The sequence below is a fragment of the Tinamus guttatus genome, unplaced genomic scaffold, assembly GCF_059628265.1.
Source record: "Tinamus guttatus ecotype Peru unplaced genomic scaffold, ASM5962826v1 Tinamus_guttatus_pri_ptg000052l, whole genome shotgun sequence".
In the NCBI taxonomy this organism is placed as follows: Eukaryota; Metazoa; Chordata; class Aves; order Tinamiformes; family Tinamidae; genus Tinamus; species Tinamus guttatus.
Genome location: NW_028288586.1, coordinates 6,996,740 through 7,016,974, shown reverse-complemented (window position 1 = coordinate 7,016,974; position 20,235 = coordinate 6,996,740). Strand labels below are relative to the sequence as shown.

The window sequence follows — 20,235 nt, the reverse complement described above, 5'->3', positions numbered from 1 at the left end:
CTTAAAATTACTCCTCATGCTTATTTTTTAAAAAGTGATTAAGCTGATTTAGTTCTTCTAAAACCCACATCCACTTTTAATCTATCTGCAGCTTTACCTAGTACTGCCTATAAATACTTCATATTAATATTTTAGAATACAATAATCACTCTTCTGGATCACAGAAAAGACCTGGATGATAACAAAGCCAGAGACACTGACCAGTCATGATTAAAATGCCAAGACTTCATTTAAGTTTTGAAGTTACTGAATTTTAACTTTACCCAGTATCTAAAAAGGCCAAGTGGTGGCATTTCAATGTCCTGAGGGAGAGGTCACACAAATCAAACGGACGGACTCGCAGGAGCATCTCAATCCTTTCCTCTCGTGAACGTGCAATACGGCACCGTCTGCCTGGCTTCCAGCTCAGGAGCCAGCAAACCTGAGCTCCCAGCCAAGACTTTCAGACACAGTTAGCACCTCTACTGCATTTTAATAATCTTTACATGATCCTCTCTAAAAAGAGGAATGGTTTTTAGGGAAGAACACTCATCACCTCTGGATACTGGAGTCAGTTAATAATATTAATTTCTTCTGAAATTCAGTTTATACCATGCTAGAAGACAGGTCAGAATTTTTAAATCCCTCTGGAAAACATATGAGATCTATCTTTTCCTCTAGGCCTTATAATCAGGAATGGATTAAAAAAATCTAACATTGCAATCCAGAATTTAACCTGCTGAGTTTTGTCCTTGTGCTACAGTCCACTTATTATTAAATAACATACCAAATGCTTGCTAAAATTAGTATGATGTATTTAAAGGCCACGTGATGTAAAATGAGAATCATATAGCTATACAGTGTGTTACAGTATGTCTCACACTTATAATACACTCATTAGTATTATTAGAACATTAATAATGAAAAAATCTCATAAAGATAAGAACATATACTAAAATATTCTACTTTAAAAAGGCTCTCATAGATATTTAAGCATCTGTTTATCAGTGTAAATTAGGTCAGTGCACAATTTTCTTTATTTCCCCTGCCCTTAGAATCCTCAGCAGTCCTGTAGGGCACGCAAGCCAAAAATATAGGTGCAGTCAAGTAAAAAGAAAGCAATCTGTCTTTTCTGCACAAGGGAGCTTGCTACATTTCTAGAGGGACTGGGAAGTGAAAAACAAAACAAAAAAAGAAAACCACACCACACAGAAAAATACAAAAATTTAGCAAGTACAAGGCAAAAAAAAAAGTATCTCTTTTATTCTTTTACTTACCTTCCTTGTATTAGAATCTTGGGTGTAAGTGTCAATATAAAAAATTTGACAGATACTTGAATTATCAACAGGTCAAGAAATGCTATCATGATGTTATGCTATGCATGCATAGTTTTGAGTAGGCAACACTAAGTCTGTTGGAAGTATTTTCCTGCTATTCAACATATCCTCTATGTTTCTTTTACTAACAGTTTTTCCAATGCAGTAAGAACTATAACCTTATACATAACTAATGTGGAAATAAATTCTGCATTAGCAAGGAGATGGAAAAACTAAAATGTGTTTTTAATTTGTGATGTTCGATTCTATTCATTTTAGATTTTAACGTCTGCGTTATTGGCACCCAGCATCACAGAAGTCCTTGCTATCTGTATTGCAATGTCTCTTTTCCCTCTGCAATCAGTTGCCTCTCTTTATAGGAAGGTCTTATTTTCATGCCTCTGTCCTGATGACACATAAAACCAACCAGAGTCCCCATTCTGGCAACTTTTAGATCTTTTCCCAGGTTTCCCTTTGATTCGCTTCAAGCAGAAGGTCCTAGATACTCCACTTTCAAAGGCTCAGATGCTGCCTTTATATAAAGCAAAAGAAGTGGACAGTTTCAGTCAAGGGGAAAGCAGAGAGAGAACCTTTCCATTTAGACTGCTGGCTTTTCCTCATCTTGGCTAAGCGGAGGTGAAACATTTCAAAGTAGTTCAGAGCTCTGGATGAAATCTATCCGTCCTGTCTCTAAAACCAGCCAGGCCTTTAAATTAACTTCAGTTGGACGCAAAACTCAACCATGCGTGGAATTACTAATTCTTTTTATACTGTAGTGCTTCCAGGGCTGTCTAAGAAAGCTTTTTATTTATTTTATTTATTATTTTATTAAAGATTGAATTAGCACGTAAATTTGGAGAAGACATTTAAGGAGACTGTCACTGTGTGGTTTACAGGATAGGATCAGGCCCAGATAAGAAGAGTCAGGTGCAGGAGAACAGTCACAAACAATAGTTTGGATAATGTGATTATGCCTTTAAGCATAAAAATAAAAAAGGGGATATGAGTAGCACTGCTGTCTGCTTCCCATGGATCTGTTGGCTTTCAGTTCACTGATACCAATATATATTCAGCCCAGTGTCTTTAGCAATAAACTTTTTTTAAGTTCTCCCTAAACACTCTTTGGCCGTGAGGAGAATGGTGGTGGCCTCTTTTCACTGGTGGCTACCGACAGAACTAGAGGTAATGACCACAAACTGAAGCACCAAAAGTTCCACAGGAACTTAAGGAAAAATTTCTTTACTGTGAGGGTGACAGAGCACTGGAACAGGCTGCCCAGAGAGGTTGTGGAGTCTCCTTCTCTGGAGATCTTCAAAACCCGCTTGGACGCAGCCTTGTGCCACGTGCTCTAGGTGACCCTGCATGTGCAGGGGGTTGGACTAGATGACCTCTAGAGGTCCCTTCCAACCTTAAGCATTCTACGGTGCTATGATTCCCAAAGACAGACCTCTGGGCCAGATGAACCACTGGTGTGAGGCCGTGCAGCCTCCTTCCTCATTAATGCTGGTTTCTACAGCACACAGGGTGCCTCGCTCTTTGCTTCATCAATTGCAAAATGCTATCCAGCTTCACTGTGTTTTAATCAGATGCATGATAAGTTGTCTGTAATAGATATATCTCTGCATAAGAATATTTGGAAAAAAAAATCCACTGTATCAGTGAATAGCCAGAAGAATAATTTGGCTGAATCTTGACAGAAGAGATTTACAGAGTCATTAAAATATAGCAAAATAAACCTCAAAATTATTGTCATTGAGTAAATACAACAGCAGTTAGCTAAACGAACCATTTAGTCTTTTCCCAAGCTTCAGTCCCTTGGTCCTTATAAAATACACAGATCTGTGAGTGATCATTCAATTTAGGATTGTATCTTTACTTATTTTTATCTCTGATCTCTCAGACCATAAATACAAAAGAAGTCTGTTCAGCCTACTTGAGAATAGATATATTTGTAAAATAAAGTATCCACATCACCCTAGGTTAACCATAATTTAACCCTAAATATTGGTAAACCAAATTAGATCAAGCATCAAGTGGATCAAGCTTCCTTTTGGAAGAAGAGGAGGCTTAGGAAAAGCTTATAAAAAAGGCAAATATCATCATACCGTCATTGCAGCTTCTGGCAGGCAGGAACCATCTGAGCTGGAGGCTCTGCCATAAGCTGGCAGGTTTAGTAGCCATGACTGCACTTCCACTCCACTAACTCTAGCTTATCACACTTACAGACACACAAAAGGCACAAATAAAAAGTGATATACACTCTTGGTATCCACAAGAGCAACTCTATTTACAACAATTGTTCCTGCAGTAAATCTGGTTTAATCTCTCTCCTGTTCACACAGGCCCCATGCAGGATTTCTCTATAATTTAAAAAAAAAAAGAAAAGCAAACACAGAAATGTTTTTTTCTCTAGAAAACTTCTGTATCGTATCAAATGGTAGCAATTGAAATCCATCTTTCTAAAATTAAAAAAACTACACTTCATGCTGTAACTGATGAACTGCTTCTTTCATAGCCACAGGAATTTTAATGAATGGCTGAACACACTAGTTGATAAGATTTTGCACATTAACAGCAGATTCAATTCGGACAATCCAAGTTACTTAACCCTTAAAATCCTTTATTAGTTAAAGCCATTGTGCTCTATGACACCAATGCCAAAAATGAGAATGAGGGCACTTGTTTGTAGGTTGCTAGAGTCTGGTTTACTGATGGGGACAAAGAAAGGGATGAAAGCAAGAGCCGAGCTTTGTGAAAACTCAATGACCTACATTATCCTATTGGATTTTCCTTACTCTAAAATAATTAGGAAGATTACCTTCATCCTCCCCATTTTAAAAGGTTTGAGATACAAGCACATTTCAGAGTAATTTATAAAGACTAATGCAGTCATCTGCCTTAAATGCAGCAGACCTTTTACAGATAACGGTTTTAAACTTCTCCAGCAAGATATAATCCACAGTGAAATGTATGACATTTGCATGAATAGCCTTGATCTCTTTGGGGAAAGAAAAAGCATTTAATCACAAGACTTACATATTTCTGACATTAATATGCAGATCTAACCTAAAGAGGCAAATAATTCAAGACCATTACTGTTGTCATCATTAAAATGGGGAATTGTCAGTGCTGGTTTATGAGCAGTAGGTTTTCTAATAATCCACAAATTCCCCTGGTCTCCCTAATACTCTTGCTTTTCCTGATCCACCTCCCCACATAATATGGGCATTTTTTTAAATTTATTTATTGTTGATCCACAGTTGGCCACTCTCTTCTTGCTTGCTTTCTCTATGTCATGACATTAAATCCCAACCACCTGAGACTTGACTCTTGTATAAGCCTGAATTTCACCATTTGCCCTGACATGCCAGTGCAGGGTTCTGAACTCCCATGACTGGGTTAACGGCACAGTTCTCCTCTCTCTATTTTCTCTCCAGCAGAACACCTACTTCACCAATCACCTCAATTCTTTCTTCAGTTCTTTTCCATGCTGAACAGAGACACAAAGATACTCTCATTTGTAATCTGCTTTTGTAGTCCACTTGCTCATATCTACGTGTAGCAGTAAGAGAATTCCTATACCCTTTGGAATAAGGCATGTAGATAATAATACAGAATATATCAGAATATATAAATTTTTAAGGCAGGTCATGTTTATCACTTGTTTCAAGAAAGATATCAGTAACCTAGTTGCCAGAGCCCCCCCTTTTTTTTTTTTTCAACTATTAAACCACTGGCAGAAGGCGTAAGCACTTTTGCTCTCCTGATATCTAACTATACCAAAATCCACCTCCAATGCTTCCAGATAAGCTTTCAAATCATTTTCAGAACGAGTACACTAAAAACATACCCAACCACTATTGGAGCAGCACCAGATAAAGCAAACAGCATTATAGTCACATTGAGTTATTTAAATGAATCATTTTTACACTAGATTTTAAACTTTTGCTACTCTACCATGTGACTCACTTTTTTTTTTTTTAAACGACTACTTTTCCTTTTAGAAGATTAGATGGATCAAGTTCAAACTACCCGAGAGGCCCAGTTTCACTGTCCTGACACTGAGGTTTCCAGCTAGCATCGCAGTATTTTCAAACAGATCCCTGTCAGTGCTGATGGGTCACCATTCCAGGCACAGGCTCACAGCCAGGCATAGCCCAGGAAACGCAACATCCACAATTCCATCAGGTAGAGCTCAGCCAGTCTAAATGTGGCACCAAAAGGCATTTCTCCCAGCTGTGGTGCTCCAGCTGCTAATGGCTCATCAGGCTGCCTCCAGCTTCTCCAGTCCTTTCCCTTGAGGCCCCTGGAAAGGCTACTTGCTGCTTCACCAAATCTCTGCTGCCTCCGTGAAGCTGAAGAACTTTTCCTTAAGCCTTCATGTTTTTCCTGGCTTCTGATTTATTTGTTTTTAAACATTGAAATGGAATCAATTAAAACATTTGTGGCCAACATATTTACGAAACTTTTCACTCAATGCCAAACTCAGACAGCGCTGGAGACTTTTCATTCAGATTCCATTTCTATTTCAGAGTGTTGACCAATACAAAATGCCAGTTTTTCATATTATTGTAATAGAAACAAGACAGAGTAAATTGGATTAACTTAATGATAAATGAAAATTGCTAATATTATGTTTTGGGGGCTGATCCACACTTTGCAAGTAAATTTGAAAGCAACTCATTAGAGACTGAAAATGTGGAGAATAATTTTTAAAGTTTACACGTGTTGTGCAAACATTTTGGTAAGATAATCAGGCTTTTTCCTTCTCTCTACATTGTTTTTAATGGATGTCTATAATAAGCAAAAGAAGATTTTTAGCATTCTCTCTGTTGTAACGTAGTCATATATTTGAGTTTGTAGTAATTTCACTGAGGCAGGCTACAGCTATGTGCTGTGATCACATGATGTGTGCATAGCACATGTATATGTCCTATGGATAGATCACCCTCATCTTTTAAGCTTATGCCTGTAAAACCTGAGGAAAACAATACAGAAGCACTGAAAATGCCACGGCTGGCAAAACCCAGGAGGCACAACCTGGGTCCACATCAGCCAGACTGCCAAGGCTCCGGCAAGGGACAGCCACAATGGCTGAAAACACTGCTCACCCCCAGGGAAGCCTGCATGGAGTGGCTGAAACGCAACTGCAGAAAGATTTGAGTAGGTTTCTGTCACTATGCATAATGCTACTTTAGATAGTTGAAGAATTTCATAAAATAAAACAGAAAAAAATAATAATAAAAAAATCAAGACAAGTAGAAAAGGTGATGGAAAAAAAATATCAAGAGAATATTTCCTGTTGGAATAGCCTGCTTTCACTGTGATGTCAGAACAACTTTCCAGTCTGTGTTTCTACAAGACAAATCCTTTGCTACAAGAAACCAAGTAACACACCGTACCTTTCTCTGCCCTGTGTGTGTCATGCTTTTCAAGTAGGAGGTAACGGGGACTTTCAGGAAGGAATGGCAAAATCACGACTTGAATCAGCGAAGGAACAATAATCATTCCAAATAAGTACGGCCATCGAGATTCCTACAAAACAGATGCAAACGTGGCATTTAGTAATACTCTCCATAAGGAAATTGAAAAGAAAAATATCTGTGATGGGAAACATTAGCTTTTCCTCATTCAATACACTGCATCTGTGAGAAAAACAATATTTTGTTTCGCAGCTTAGTGAACAGTTTGAAAGTTTCTTCCTCAGACCTCTTCACTCGAGGGCTGAGGAAGGGACAATTTAGGTCATCAGTTGGCTGAGCATCATGAAAGAAAGAAGCAGGAGAACTGAAATCAGCATTGAATTGCACGCTTTCCCTTTCCTTCAGTACCTACATGGAAATCACCCATGAACAGTCAATGCATTTCATGTATATACATCCCACAAGCCATCTCCAAAATTTGTATACAGTTAACTATAGTTCTTAGTCTAAGCTAATAGGGATGAGAATGTTCTAGCTGCTCGTAGGAACAAGTGGCCACAAAACTTAAGGACCAAGCAACACTCAAAAGCGGCGCCAGTCCACACAGCAGCCACTACCTGTGGTGAGCCCAGATAACATTTTTAAGGGATATCAGGCTTCACCCTTTAGTTCCAAAACCAATTTCTATCTTCTTTAGAAACTGGACTGAAAACAGAGATCATCCCACACATACCCATCTCCTCTGGCAGGACTCATGGCTGGCCATGTATTGGGCTGTCCCTGCTCTTTCTGTCTACCCCTCTATAAGGGAAGAAGCGGTTTAGGGTTGTGTGGTAAGTGTGGACACACAATTGAATAAAAGGATAATGTAAGTCAGCAAATGCAGAGAAAAAAGTCTTAAGAACGTAACTTATTAAAACCAGGTTATAGTTAGCAGAACCATGTCTCACAGTATAATCTTTTGAAACAAATATTTTTATTGCTCAGCCACTCTCCATCATCTTTGAGAGGTCATGGAGGGCAGAGGAGGTACTGGAGGACTGGAAGAAAGCTAACGTCACTCCAGTCCTCAAAAAAGGCAAGAGAGAGGACCAGGAAACTATAGGCTGGTCAGCCTCACCTCCATCCCTGGAAAGGTGATGGAGCAGCTTGTCCTAGAGACCATCTCTAGATATGTCAAGGAAAAGATGGTGATCAGGAGTAGTCAGCATGGATTTACCAAGGGGAAGTTGTGTTTGACGAGCCTGATAGCCTTCTACAATGAGGTGACTGGCTGGATGGACGATGAGAGAGCCGTGGATGTTGTCTACCTTGACTTCAGCAAGGCTTTTGACTCCGTCTCCCATAACATCCTCATAGGGAAGCTCAGGAAGCGTGGACTGGACGAGTGGACAGTGAGGTGGATTGAGGACTGGCCGAATGGCAGAGCCCAGAGCGTGGTGATAAATGGGGCCAAGTCTAGTTGGAGGCCTGTGGCAGTGGTGTCCCGCAAGGGTCAGCACTGGGCCCGGTGCTCTTCAACTTGTTCATCAGTGACTTGGACGAGGGCACAGAGTACATCCTCTGCAAGTCTGCAGATGACAGCAAACTGGGAAGAATGGCCAACACTCCCGAGGGCTGTGCTGCCATTCAGAGAGACCTAGACAGGATGGAGAGTTGGGCAGAGAGGAACCTCATGAGGTTCAACAAGGACAAGTGCAGGGTTCTGCACCTGGGGAGGAATAATCCCAGGAACCAGTACAGATTAGGGGTTGACCTGCTGGAAAGCAGCTCCGCAGAGAGCAATTTGGGAGTCCTGGTTGACAAGCTAACCATGAGGCAGCAATGTGCCCTCATGGCCAAGACCACCAATGGGATCCTGGCCTGCATCAGGAGGAGCGTTGCCAGCAGGTTGAGGGAGGTGATCCTGTCCCCCTGCTCAGCTCTTGTAAGGCCGCACCTGGAGTATTCTGGGCTCCCCAGTAAAAGAAGGACATTGAACTTCTAGAGAGGGTGCGGAGCCACAATGATGATTAAGGGACTGCAGGATCTATCTTATGAGGAAAGACTAAGTGAGCTGGGCCTGTTTAGTCTGGAGAAGAGAAGGCTGAGAGGATACTTGATCAACACGTTCACGTACCTGAGGCGTGATTGTAGGGAGGATGGGGCCAGCCTCTTATCCGTGGTGGCTGGTGACAGGATGAGGGGTAACGGGAGTAAGTTGAAACATAGGAAGTTTAATCTCCATATGAGGAAGAACTTCTATACTGTGAGGATGACAGATCCTCTGGAGATCTTCCAAACCCGCCTGGATGCAACCCTGTGCCATGTGCTCTAGGTGTCCCTGCTGGAGCATGGCGGGTTGGACTAGCTGATCTCTAGAGCTCCCTTCCACCCTCAACTGTTCTGTGATTTTGTGAAATACAAAAAATTACCTGAGAGAACAGGGTCTAAAGTGCAGAGAAGGGCTATATTGCCTAGGAAGCACACCAGGTTACCGAGAAACAGGACAGGCCTTGCTCATGCTGCAACCCACTCCAAACCCAGGGAGAGGTCAGGCCTCAGAGAAGTCCTTTGGTTTTATGTCAGTGTAACCATGAAAGGTGTGGTCTCCTCACAGGCTTAGCCAACCTCACCATGAGTTCAAACCACACACTGGCTCCCAAGTCCGAGACATTGAAAGCATTTTCCTAATTTTCCTAAAATGTACTCCCCAAAAAAGGGCCTAAAATATGACAATAAGTTACTATATCCCAAGCAACACAACACACACCATCTTGACAAACCTGTGAACAAAAGCCTGTCTTACACGGACAAAAACCCCACTTCAGTTTACTGAGAAGCATACAGGGCTGAACTCCTCAAGACCCATGATAGGATTCCAAGTGACCACTATCAGTTTTCAGACAGAATCTGCCTTTCACTATTTCCTCTGAATCAACTGAAGCTAAATTGTTAACATCCTCAAATATATTAATTATTTAAAACTAGCAACAGATGAAAACCTGAGGAAAACTATTTCAGGAAAAGACTGGGAAAGACAGTAGAGAGATTTCAGCTGCCACACTAGATTTACTCCGAAAGCAAAATACTTACTGCTGAAAGGGAAAGGAGTCAGCGGTATTATTTGCTCAAGCAAAACAGACCTTGATCTCTCTGGGTCCTTAAGATCCCTTCTGCTCCGATTCCTTAATGCCAGGAAGAACTTCTTCAGTAATTCTGTCCTTCCGTTCATCATTCATCTATTTAATTTAAGACTTCATTCTTAATTGAAAAGCTTGCTGAGACTTCAGTGGCTCTGCCGCTCAGCCACAGCGTCTAGCACATTTTCAGAAGCTTGGCTAGATCAAAAGCAGATTGAAATCTGAAAGGCACAGGGGATTTGGCTCCAATCTCTCCAGCAGAATACATCACTCTCTTTAGATCACATATTTCCCTAAACAAGGCTGGATAATTTTCCATAGTAAATCAATATCAGAACCCTTCAGGACTGCTTCTTGTCAATGGCTTTTATTTTACATGCTCCCACTTTAGTGACGGAATACTTAGAACATACCGCACAATTACATAAGCCAAGCCCAGAATTAGAAGTGGGACCTAAGGTAAGTTAATTCACAGGCAGAATACAAGAGCTATGTTCTAAACAAAACTTTCAGTTGTCCTTTAAGTAATGGGAAAGGGGAAACAGGGAAACGGGAAAGGGGAAAGGGTTTTTTTTTGAGTACTGTTAAAGCAGATGTTACTATGCCAGAAAAGTATTTGCTAAAATGAAGAAAATGAAATTTACTGGAATAATTAAAAAGCTGGAAAAGAAACTGCCCTGGCGGAAAAAGCCAAAAGCCAATACATGGTACTGACAATTGAACTATTGGACTAAAAGGAGTTCAACAATCTATTTAAGCACAGGTCACATTTAATATTTTCACCAATTAGGAAGATTGTATTGATAAAATTTGGAGACAGTTTCCATGTAGAAAGGCTAAAATTATCTTAAGAGAACTGAATCTTGGACAGGGTTGTACGACAGCAGTGGGAGGAAGGGTTGCACTACCTTGTACAAGGGCACTCATTTTACAAAGAACTAGTGAAGCCAATTAAATAGCCCAGTACCAAATGTAGAACAGGATTAAAAAAGAGTGAATAAGGAAAAAAAAACAACTGCCGGTTTCTGCAGGGAGTGCACTATTTTCAATAATATTTTTACAAACATTTTTTTTAAAGCGTAACCTGGAAATGCATCCTTTCCAGTAGGGTACTTCCAGAGCGTTTCTGAGCTCCAAGATGCAAGTGTTGCAGGTGTGGGCAGGCAGAGGGAGTACCCATGACCCAAGTGCTGCACCAGCAGCTCCAGCACTGTCACATAGCCCAGAGTAGCAGCAATGTTGCCTGATGTCAAGGACTCACTTAGCTTTACTGCTCAAAACTTCCAGAAGACTACATTAAAATAATATATAATTTCAGATAGATACCTAGATACCACTATAGATGGATGCCTAGATACCACTAGATAGATGCCTAGATACCACTCCATTCTTTTTCCTCATTCAACACACAGGACAAACCATAATCTCGGAGTGAGCCGATATTCAACACCTATTTATTAGTCACTATTCCACACTCCTTTAAATATTAATTCTGGAATTAATTCTTTGGGGATTTTATGGCAGTGCTTATTACAGCACTGAACAGTACAGGCATCGAGTAGTTTTCTGCACAATACTATTCTCATGTAGAGTGATACATATTCCTCATTTTATATATGGGGAACATGAAGAGATGAAAGTCCCTTTCATCCAGGACAAGAAAGTTATGACCTGAAACATCAGAGAACCAATGATCTAGCAGTCATTTCCTTTACGCATTCCTGTAAGGAGCAGACAGACTTTATAACTTCAGTTTGGAAAATATAATTACACACAAACATTTGTGAAGTGCCATTTCTAGATGCCCTGAAGCATCATTTGCTTCCCTCTGCAGCTCCAGAAAGAAACAGGTCTCTGGGGTTTTCTTTCCCACATTTGTCATTCCCATGAGAACATGTAAGATCCCCTAGGGCATCAAAATGATACTACGCACTTATGTTCACACAATTGAATTTCATCATTCATTTGTAAATGGCACAGAAACATCATATCACAAATACCATCAGCCACATAAATGCTAATGTGAAACCTACTTTGAGCATTTCTTTACATTGCACTTTTGAAACCACAGAAACATTCTTCTAACATGAGTATCAAGTATTGTGAAAACTAAAAGTACATTTTATAATATCTAGAGGGCGCTAGAGCCGAAGTTTTTGAACGTGCACATCCACGACTAAAAGAGAATTCATTTCTTAGGGGCAGAGCGGCCAAGTGCCAACATTCCCTAAAGAGAAGCAGGCAAATGGTGGGGTTAGCACTCATTTTTTAACACTTCTGCTCAAAAAACACCCAGCCAAACAACAACAAAAACACTGCCCTGCTCAAAACAGGTAGATTTGCACGTAAACAGATGAGAATGAGTTAATCTCACACTAAAAACTCTGCTGACAGTACAGGACAGTACTTTGTCAGCTTGCAGCCAAGAACTGAAAAAAACACTGGGACAGAACTAATTTCTTAACAGCAGAATTGTCTTTTTTTCCCCTCAAGTCAAGGGCGAGGCAGCATGGCAATAAGCACACATAGCTGAGAAATGGGTACCCGCTCCAGATTTCAGGCTTAGGACATGCTATTTGCAGAGTTTTCAGTGCAGCCAACTTCCTTGTAGAGTTCGTGCATCACCTACAATGTGGCTCCATGTCCCCCCATAGCTGCAGAGACGACTCCCCTCACCTCCTAACACTTGCATCCCAGCTGGATACAATTTTCTCATTGCATGAGCATCCCCATTATGAACTTCTGTCAAAATATGTTTTAATAATAGATTTATAAATTGCTTGACTTCTCATTTAAAACAGGAGCAATCCAGAGAGCATGCAGCTTTTATCTTCATTCTGCACCCATGTGTGTATAATATAATATTATATGTGTATATATAAAGATTTTATTTATATACTACGGATATAGCTCTCATGACAAGATTACTTGAGCTACAGAAAGGTAGCAACTTAGTTTTGTATTATTCATTAAACAACCTTTGGATCAGAATTTAAAGCAGCCTTGGGAGTGGTTGGTGTCCAGACTCCTTCACCTCCTGTTCATTAAATTGCCTGGTAGATCATTGTGTCAGGGTGCACATATAGGGAGAGCAAGAATTAAATTATCTGGCCCTAGACACTTTCCCAGATGGTTTTTTGGTCCAACCTTTTAGGAGTCAACTTGCTTTTTACTTAACATGTAAATGGCATCATTTCTATTTTCATTGCTTATTCATTTTTGAGAAAAACACTGCCAAGTGGGAAACTCTCAAATGGGGTTCCTTAATAAAATCATCCAGCGTAGATAGTTGAATTTCTTTAGAAAAAGAGTAGTAAAGGTATGTTAGAGTTTAGAACTGTGTAAAATTTCTGGCAAATGTTATTTCAACAAAGCACGCAGACTTGGGTTAACCAAAATATATTAAAATAATGAAATAAAAATTAATGCACATTTAGTATTTAAAAACTGTTTACAGGGAGTACAGTCACATTTCCATGTCTTGTAAACATAGATTCACAAAAGTCAGTCCCAGATCAGAAAGACAGGCAAATACATGCTGAAATCAGTGACAAATAAACATTTTTTTTTCTTATTATTTAGTTGTTTTAAATTTTTATGTAGAAATTTCTTCCTTCACAAGGTTTTTTCTTCTTCTCTCTTGAGCTATTCTTAGAAGATACTATGTCCTTATGTATTTGAATAGACATTTACCAGTACCAATATGTCTCCTGTATCCTTTAATTTTTAAATTACTCTTCTGGAAAGACTCTACCTTTTAAGTAAGTCAGTTCTGCATTTTATTACAAGAATACACAGAGGTTTTGCCCCGTGCTTCTAAAAAAACCCCTCTGTACCAGGTCTGCAGCCTAGGGGAACGCAGAGGCCAGAGTAACTTGAACTCTCTTTTGTAAGTTTGTCACCAGCAACAGAGTGTTTGTAGGAGAACTAGAAAATGCCTTCTCAGCCATTAATGATAAAAGTTTTGGGACCTAAACTGATGAGCCTCATTGCTATTTTATTATTTCTATGTTCTATATTGGATTTTGCTCTCCATATCTCGTTAAGAACTAACAATTAATATTCTACAGCGGAGTCACTAATGCTCCAAGTACTACGTGTTTCTAAGTACCTAAACAGTCCCACTGCAATTAGCAGGGCTACCCATGCACTTAAACTAAACCACATACCCAATTATTTGAGTTTAGGTTTAATTACCTTAGTAATTCTCTTTTTAAAAGTTCAATACAGTAGACTGAGATAGAAATTTATACATAACAGTCTGTCATACATTCTGTGTGCACTCAGTATTTCTAGAATAGAACTACAGAGAACAGCGGTGTTAACAGATTTCTATTCCATGCAACCAGAGGAATTACATCAGAGAGAGTAACATTTTGGAGAATTAAAGCAACTCTGGAAGATGACAAACTATTGCATGATTTTGTTGTCCTACTCTAAGTAAGAAATAAAATGCTTCAGTTTCTGTTTTTTGGGGTTTTTGTTTGTTTGTTTGTTTTATATTCTGTAAACAGCATGCATCTAGAAAGCATAAAGCTGTTTCATGTGGTTGCAAGACACCTCTATAAGTTCTCTTCTATCTCGTACTGCTACAAGGGCTCTCAGCTCTATACTCTGGAATAAATTCTCAACCATAGCTTGTAAGACAAACAACTGTAAAGAGTCAAGGCTCAAGAGAAAGATAAATGTATAGAACAGAGGAGCTCACAGTAAAATATAAGGAAGGTTGATCGATTCACTCTGTGTTATAACACTACCATGTGAGATTTATTCTAACATCACGAATTGGCCATTTTTGTTACTGGTGTCCCTCTGCAGACTGTGGTTTCCTGGAGCAATTTAGCATGGCTTGCTCTTCTCTTCTATATTATTCCATCATTTTCCCATTAGTTTTTCAGGAAACCTTAAATTTTAGTCTAGAAGCCTAGGGAGGATCAGGAAAAAAAAAAAAAAAAGACACATTCACACCTCAGAAATGAAGCTTTGACAAGCAAAATCAAAGCTTAGTTTTCAGAACAGCCTACAACGATGCAGACTTCAACCCTAGCTATTTCATCACTGTCTATTTTTGTGCACGCGAAGGTGTGCTTCTACGGAACTTGTAAAGTAATTGAAGGAACATGAAAGATTCCTATGCAAACTTTCTTAAACACACAACTATCTATCCCTTCAAATACATCATTTTCAAGGCTTAAAAAGAAAATAGAGTTGGATGGGGGTCTATACAGGTTCTTGGAGTTTAATTAAGGAAAACAAAAACACTTATCTATCCTCTATACATTCACAGTGAAACGTCTTCCTTGCTCTCTCATATCTGCATGTGTATGAAAGAGAAATCATAACATATTTAAAGAGAATACAGGAAGACTTGTGAAGACATACTCATAAATCCTTTGTGATTAAAAGAAAGAATAGCACTCACGCTCATTAAAAAAGCTGAAGCAATGGAAACAGACAGCATAGTAGTCTATAACATGTAAAATATGTTAACACACTAAGGAAGACCTTCAGGGTGGAATCCAGGCTTATCTGCAGGACAAACTACATGAGTTAGAGAAATGAGGTTATGAAGATACCTGAAGATCTGATATCTGCTATATGCAAGATAAGGCCATGATAGAAGATAACTGCCAAGAGAACTGAAGTAAACTTGAACTTTCAAACCCAAAGCTATCAATGCACCGGCAAAGCTCTGCTGGGAGCGATCTGTCAAGAAAACAGACTGGGAGAATTTAATTGCAGAATCCCAGAAATTGATAAAAAACATCATCCTTCGGAGTGTTCCAAGAACTGTCGGGTCTTTTTGTCTGATCTTCAATATTTGTTTTCTCCTTCAGCTGCCTATACAAACAGCTGAGTGTGCTATACAACCCTATGTGCCTTCAGTATTCTGATCACTAGCCCCCTTTTACCACAGGGCAATTTCCCAAGCTTTCAGAGAGAGGCAGAGAGTGCATTTTGTCATATAACAGAACCAGAGCTATAAATAAAAGTACTGCTTGCTTGAAATTTGGGTGGAAGAGTATAGGAAAGGGAACAATAATAATAATAATAAAAATTAAAGCATAGCAAGATGGGACAATGTTGTGACTACGGCTTTGTGCCTTTGGAATAACCAGCCTGCTAAAGGAATGCTTTCTACAGGCTCGGTACTCTAAAATTAGTAGCTTTGAAGACAAATAGAATAAAAGTCTACATATTCAGAATCCAAAAGAGTTTCTGTATTTAATTTTTTTTACAATCATTAATGGATTTTTTGTGTGTGTGCACCTGGTTGCTTAGACTACGATTTCAAAATTGGAGGAAGAAGCGTTTGGCCAGTTCATGTCAACAAGGTGAGATGTAGGAAAAAAATAAAGAAGTATTCCCACTTCCTCCAAAATATTTCCAGGACAGTGAGGAAATAAATCTTATATATTACTCTATTAAGAAACAAACAACAACAACAACAAAAACAACTAAATAAAAAGCAGGTCACTGTCCCTCTATTCCTCTACTCCTCAAAAATATCATTGCTTAGATATTATGATTATAACTTTAAAAAATATCTAAGAAGTTATTAAGTAAGAAATGCCTGAGGGAACCCAGAAGATTGTTATGAAACCTGGACAGAAGACAAATACTTGTAATCAGTATTACTTCCAGACAGCTCTGAAAGAAGCAATCAACCAGCCACAAAACAACCAAAAAATGCCTCTATGAGATTTGAAGCCACAATAAAGAAGCTTTCCTTTTCAATCTTATTAGAGTTAAATTGCATTTTATAAATACGTATTTCTCTCCGTTTCCAATTAAAAATCTTTGATAAGATACAATGGATGCTTAGTTTTCTCCAAAATATGGTGGCTGTAGAGCCATAACCGTGACGACTTCAAATGTAACAAAGTTTTCTCCAACATGAGAAAACGGCAAATAGAGCAAGCTGGCAACAATTTGATATGCAGCTTTACATCACTAGTGAATAAAAGACTCAACCTATGAATCAAGGAGAAGCTAACATGAAATATCCTGCAAATGCCTCGAACCTACTTTTGAACTGGATCAAATTGACAGAAATGTGTGCAAGATGTGTGCTAGGTTAAAGCGAATGGAAAGAGGAAGGCACGTTTGCAAGAGCTGAAGAACTCAAAAAGGAGACACCATCATGTTGAACACTTCCCTGCATCAGCAGACGTGAAGCCATCACACTGAAACACAAACTCTCTGCAGCAGTTCCCCCTGGCAGGGACTTCTGTTCCTTGTACAAACACCCACTCAGTGCTAAATGCTATTAATATACAAAAAGGAAAATACATGCAGGAAGCCAACTGGAAAAATCAAGACAGTTCCATTGATTTTGCTGGAAAAATGCCAGTTTACAACAGCCAAAACTTTGCCACTTTTGCACATTTACATCGCTCTCACATCTTGGGAGAAGAAGAAAAAAAAAAACACACACAGAAAAATGGTATCGCATTTTACGTGAATCAACAGTTATCTTTCATAGTCTAATATAAATTAGCTGCCTATTAAAGCAGCATCACAACTTCCATAAGGGAGAATGACAAAAATGGAGAGAGATGAAGAGGAGACCACAAATAAAACGATCAATTTTAACCATAGTGAGCTGGAACCAACGAATAAGCCTCTCCCATTCACACATGGAGGTGCATGCGTGCTTAAAAAGCAATCACTCAGTCCATAAATCACAGTGTACTACCTTAGTGTTGCTAAGTATTCCAAGCAGTTGGATCAGCCTCCTGACATCTAATACCCTTGTTTAGAACAGATTAGCCTCTCAAGAAAGACATGGCTCAAATACACATTGAAAGACAGTGAAAGATGTTTTAATTGGGAGTAGGGGCCTGGAGGGCAGAATATCTGCCCTTTAACAAAAGGGTCAGCTGAATCAAACCTTTGAAGAGCTAAAGCTGGTAAGTGACAACAAGGGTAAAGGGACAGAATAGGAGAGCTGGTCAGACAAAACTAAAAGCACCCGGGCAGCTGGAGTCGCCCCTCTCCAAAGCTGCTGGATGTGGACAACCACAGGAGGACAAGTTCCTCTCACTTCTGGGCTCTTTACCACTTGGATCAGCTGCTGGAAAGAGATTTGGATTTCCCTGAAGGAGGGTGGCTATGTTTATTTCAAAGATTTGCCTCCAGATGAAAAGTGTTTCGAAGTGCCAGCGTGAATAAACAAGAGATCCATTTATTCAGAGTAATGATGACATCCAGTGGTCACCGAGTTAATTTCAGCCTAGGACAGCAGCATAACCTCATTCATGAGAGATTTGCCTCTTTCCATACTTGCCTGTTCTTTTACTCACTGGCCTATTAGAGTGGCTAGATCACAAACAGCACTGTAATCATTGGGCAAGAGTCTTTGTAATTAAGTTCTTGTAAAAATTCTACGCTTTCTGAAGCTCCCTTCAAAGAATTATAAATGAATTATGCAAAAACTCTAGGTGCTTTTGTGGTACCCAAAGAAACCGGAAAGCAGTGCAAATCATAAAAGAAAAGTACATCAAGAAATGGGAGCAGGGTGGGAAAACACCCATATGCACAGAGAAGCCACTCAAGCTGGTAAAACTGCTTGCCACATTTACCCCTCACTCACACACACACACGTATTTTTAGAAGCCTACAAGAAAGCTCTTTTCAAAGTGCTTCCAAACAAAACATAATGGTCCCTTTTTTGTAAAGAACTCATTCAAAATATACGCTTGTATTCTTTCACAGCAGGAAAAAAAATTGCCTTAAATACTTACTCTCCCAAATATTTCCGGCAGCCCCAACACTTGCCCAGTGAAAACACCAATACAAATGAAAATTGCTGTGACTTGACCCAATGAACCACGGATTTCCTTGGGAGATATTTCACTCAGATACATGGGAAGGGCACTCAGAGAGATGCCTGTGAAGGAAGGAAAAAAGAAAATAAATGGAGTCTAACGGCCTTTTTAATATGTCTGTTGAGAGAAGCTGAGTCTGTTGCTGAGGAGCTACAAAGAATAGAACAAAGTCTATCCACAGATAACAAGAATTATTTTCTCTGCATGCCTAACTACTCTTGCACCATTTAATAACCATCAAGCTGATTATCTGTACTGCAGTTCTGTCGAGGTGTGTGTAGACTGCTATTTGAAAAGAAGCAGCAAAGGTTACTCAGAATCACCAGGAGACTGGATCTTACCTTTTAAATTTGTTTATGTCAAAATAAGCAAAATCAAGTTAACATGGTACAAGTAAGAGGGAAAAAAAAGACATTTAGCAATGAGTCAAACACACACAGTATCAAAGAAAGCATTATTGCTGTGTGGAGTATTAGCAGATGTTCTTCTCAATACAGGCTAAGAGCCACAATGAACTTTTAACAGCAGGCATAAAACAAGGAGGATACTGCTGCTCCAAACCAGAAGGCATAAAAAGCCTGACCCTGCTCAGCACACTGACAGTATCTACAGAGATCCAAACTCTGGGCAGCTCGGGGGTAATCCAAGATGAGAGTTTGCAGCCAACACCAGAACTGCCCAGAGGCTGCACACTGTTTGGGAAAGACAATCCCAGGGAGCGCAGACTGTGCCTAGCTGTGACACAGGCTGAGCTTAGTGATGCAGAGGTCGAGGCATGTCCCATGCTTTACATTCACAGAATTATACTGAGAGGCTAAAATCTTCTTAATTCATCTAGAAGTCTGCGCCACATTAGGTAAATATTTCTCACCATGCAGCGATCAGTGGAATTACTGAGTATTTTAGAGCACTCTGCTCGATGCAGGGAGCAATAACAACTCCATAATTGGGAAGATGATGTTGCTAGAAGGGAATGTCAGTCTTCTAATGCCTTCAAGTCAATCCTGCTGGTATTGGCTTGGGATCAAATAACTCCTAAATGCAACAGTTTTAACCAGTAGACTACACACTTCTAACCAAAGGATTCCCGCTGCATGAAGTCCCAGGGGTTCACATATTCTGGGAGCAGTGGGAGGAAATGGAAGGAACAAACAGGATGGACCATTGCAGCTAGTGCCCATCTTCGCTGCAAGTCAGATCCTCTGATCCTTGCTCTGCTGCCTTGTCCCTGCAATAATCAGCGTGGTTGGTCCTTGACATGCTTCATGAACAGGAAGGGGACGGCAGGAAGATTGCACACAGCACACGTCACACACAGGTACATCACGAGAAGAGCTTACCTGCATCAACACCCATTATAATGCGACCCAGAATAAGCATTTCAAAGGAGCCCGCCAACAGAGAGAGGGACATCAGCAGCGCGGCCACAACTGCAAAGATGTTATTGAGCAGCAAGGTACGTTTCCTGAAAGGAGAGCATAGTTTACATCGGGACTGAAGTCACGACAGTTAAACCCTAGTCATATTCAAAGAACTCTAGGCTGTCAAATATTTATAAATAAAA

General features: G+C 39.7%; 1 protein-coding gene across 1 annotated transcript in view; it reads right to left on the bottom strand.

Moving 5' to 3' along the window:
• Positions 1-20,235, bottom strand: part of SLC2A9 (solute carrier family 2 member 9) — a 91,056-nt gene that overhangs the window by 49,917 nt on the left and 20,904 nt on the right. The window contains exons 5-7 of the mRNA XM_010227659.2: positions 20,012-20,136; positions 18,588-18,733; positions 6,698-6,830 (exon numbers count right to left, since the gene is read on the bottom strand). Coding sequence (XP_010225961.1) covers positions 6,698-6,830; positions 18,588-18,733; positions 20,012-20,136 — 404 coding nt within the window. The remainder of the gene's footprint in view (positions 1-6,697; positions 6,831-18,587; positions 18,734-20,011; positions 20,137-20,235) is intronic.